At 40.4% G+C, this 2,045-nt stretch overlaps 1 protein-coding gene across 1 annotated transcript; it reads right to left on the reverse strand.

The window, feature by feature from the left end:
• Positions 1-396: 396 nt before the first annotated feature.
• Positions 397-1,511, reverse strand: LOC133252013 (olfactory receptor 11L1-like). The gene has a single exon (XM_061424768.1). It carries the CDS (start codon positions 1,509-1,511, stop codon positions 540-542), a length of 972 nt encoding a protein of 323 aa, XP_061280752.1. The 3' UTR covers positions 397-539.
• Positions 1,512-2,045: the final 534 nt, after the last annotated feature.

Raw genomic sequence — 2,045 nt, forward strand, 5'->3', positions numbered from 1 at the left:
CAATAACATCAGGAGCTGAGTCTACAAGACCAATTTCCTAATAGTATTTAAAAGATGCATAATTTTCTGTACACAGGGTTATGAACTTAAGAGTAACCCCTTTATAGACTCTGAAAATATTACATATGTAATCTTCATGCCTTGGAATTACACAATCAGATTCCCATCAGAAATGAAAGAACGTGTCCAGGACAAAATTGTACCCTAATTAGTTTGAAAGAGGCAATTTATCTTCTGAGCACCTGTTGGCAAATGGTCATGCAGACACTCTTTTATTATGACTTGTGGAATTTCAGTTTAGTTCAGTCACTCAGTCATGTCTGACTCTTTGTGACCCCATGGACTGCAGCAGACCAGGCTTCCCTGTCCATCACCAACTCCTGGAGCCTGCTCAAACTCATGTCCATCGAATTGGTGATGCTCTCCAATTAACTTGTGGAATTTAATGTAATGAAAATGATGGCATTCATGTTTCAAGGCTCTGAACCTGCCACTCACTTTTCCTGAACTTAATTCACTGTGTTCTATGTTGATTTTCTTTATCTGATAAAGAGATTTTCCTTCATTCTTACCCCATAAATGCCACAATTTCTTCTCATGACTTTTCTAAGAGCATTTTTGAAGTCTTTGTTCCTCAAGCTGTAGATGACGGGGTTCAACAGTGGGGTGACCACAGTGTAAAAGACAGAAATAATCTTGTTGATATCTGGTGACAGGGGGGCACTGGGGCGGACATACATGGAGATCATGGTTCCATAGTAGATAGTCACAACAGCTAAATGGGAGCCACACGTGGAAAAGGTTTTCATTCGGCCAGAGGCTGAAGGAATTCTCAGTACTGATGATACAATAAAAACATAGGACACCAGTGTAAGAATAAAGCAAATGCACAGCACAGCAATTGACAGGATAAAGATTACCATCTCAGTCACATAAACACTGGAACATGAGAGCTGCATGAGGGGAGGGAGGTCACAGAAGAAATGATTGATCTGGTTGGGCCCACAAAAATCCAACTTGGAAATCATTAGAGAGGGCAGAAATCCTGTGCCAACTCCTGTCAACCAAGAGATAGCCACCAACTTGGTGCAGATCTCAGGCCTCATCAGGAAAGAGTAGTGCAGTGGACTACAGATTGCCAGATATCGGTCATAGGCCATCACAGCCAGAAGAAAGCACTCAGTAGCCCCGAAGAACACAAAGAAGTAGAGCTGTGCTATACAGGCATGGAAGGAGATGGCTTGGCCCTGGGAGACCAGAGTGGCTAGGAGAAGGGGCACAATGGTGGATGTATACCAGATCTCCAGAAAGGAGAGATGTTTGAGGAATGTGTACATAGGTGAGTGCAGCCGCTGGTCCTGGCTCACCACTACAATAATGACAATATTCCCTGTCATTGTGAGGAAGTAGATGAACAAGAAAATGATAAAAAGCAAGGTATGCCACTCAAGAAGGTTCTGGAATCCCAGCAGCTGAAACTCAGTAACTGTGGACAAATTTTGAGACTTCATTGCCTGTAGAAGAGGAAAACATTTTGGAAAAGTATTGTTTGCAAGGCATAAAAATATTTAGAAATACTGACATCTTGAACTTCAGAGACTAATTTTTAAATTAGTTCAGATCTCTAGGTACTGCATTTTAGGAGAGCAAATGCATGATTTCATCTTGCTTTTAAAGAATACATTTTGAGATTAGAACCTGAATGTGGATATGAAGTCTTGTAAAGAACTTCAGAAAACTTCATTTGTTGGATTCTCTGAATTCTACAAGTGGTCTCAGGTTCAAAGACATAGGCCAAAAAGGACTCTGACTGAAATCAAACTTAGAAACCAACAATAAGAGCAAAGTTAAAAAAAAGTCAAGCACATAAGGAAGCAAATACCTTCCTTTTCTCATATGTGGGCTTTGTCTGAAAAAGAAATTAGACACAGCATAACTCCTAAGATACCTTGGAAAAGTTTCTCCTTTCAAACAATATTTAAGGATAACCTGCTCTCTGTGTGCATATGTGTATGTACACTTTCGTGAAGCTTTGTACTGAGCTA

This window comes from Bos javanicus, chromosome 7 (genome assembly GCF_032452875.1).
Source record: "Bos javanicus breed banteng chromosome 7, ARS-OSU_banteng_1.0, whole genome shotgun sequence".
In the NCBI taxonomy this organism is placed as follows: domain Eukaryota; kingdom Metazoa; phylum Chordata; class Mammalia; order Artiodactyla; family Bovidae; genus Bos; species Bos javanicus.

Bases quoted from the DNA above. Each gene is read 5' to 3' on its own strand.
- LOC133252013 (XM_061424768.1), bottom strand. From the start codon at position 1,511: ATGAAGTCTCAAAATTTGTCCACAGTTACTGAGTTTCAGCTGCTGGGA.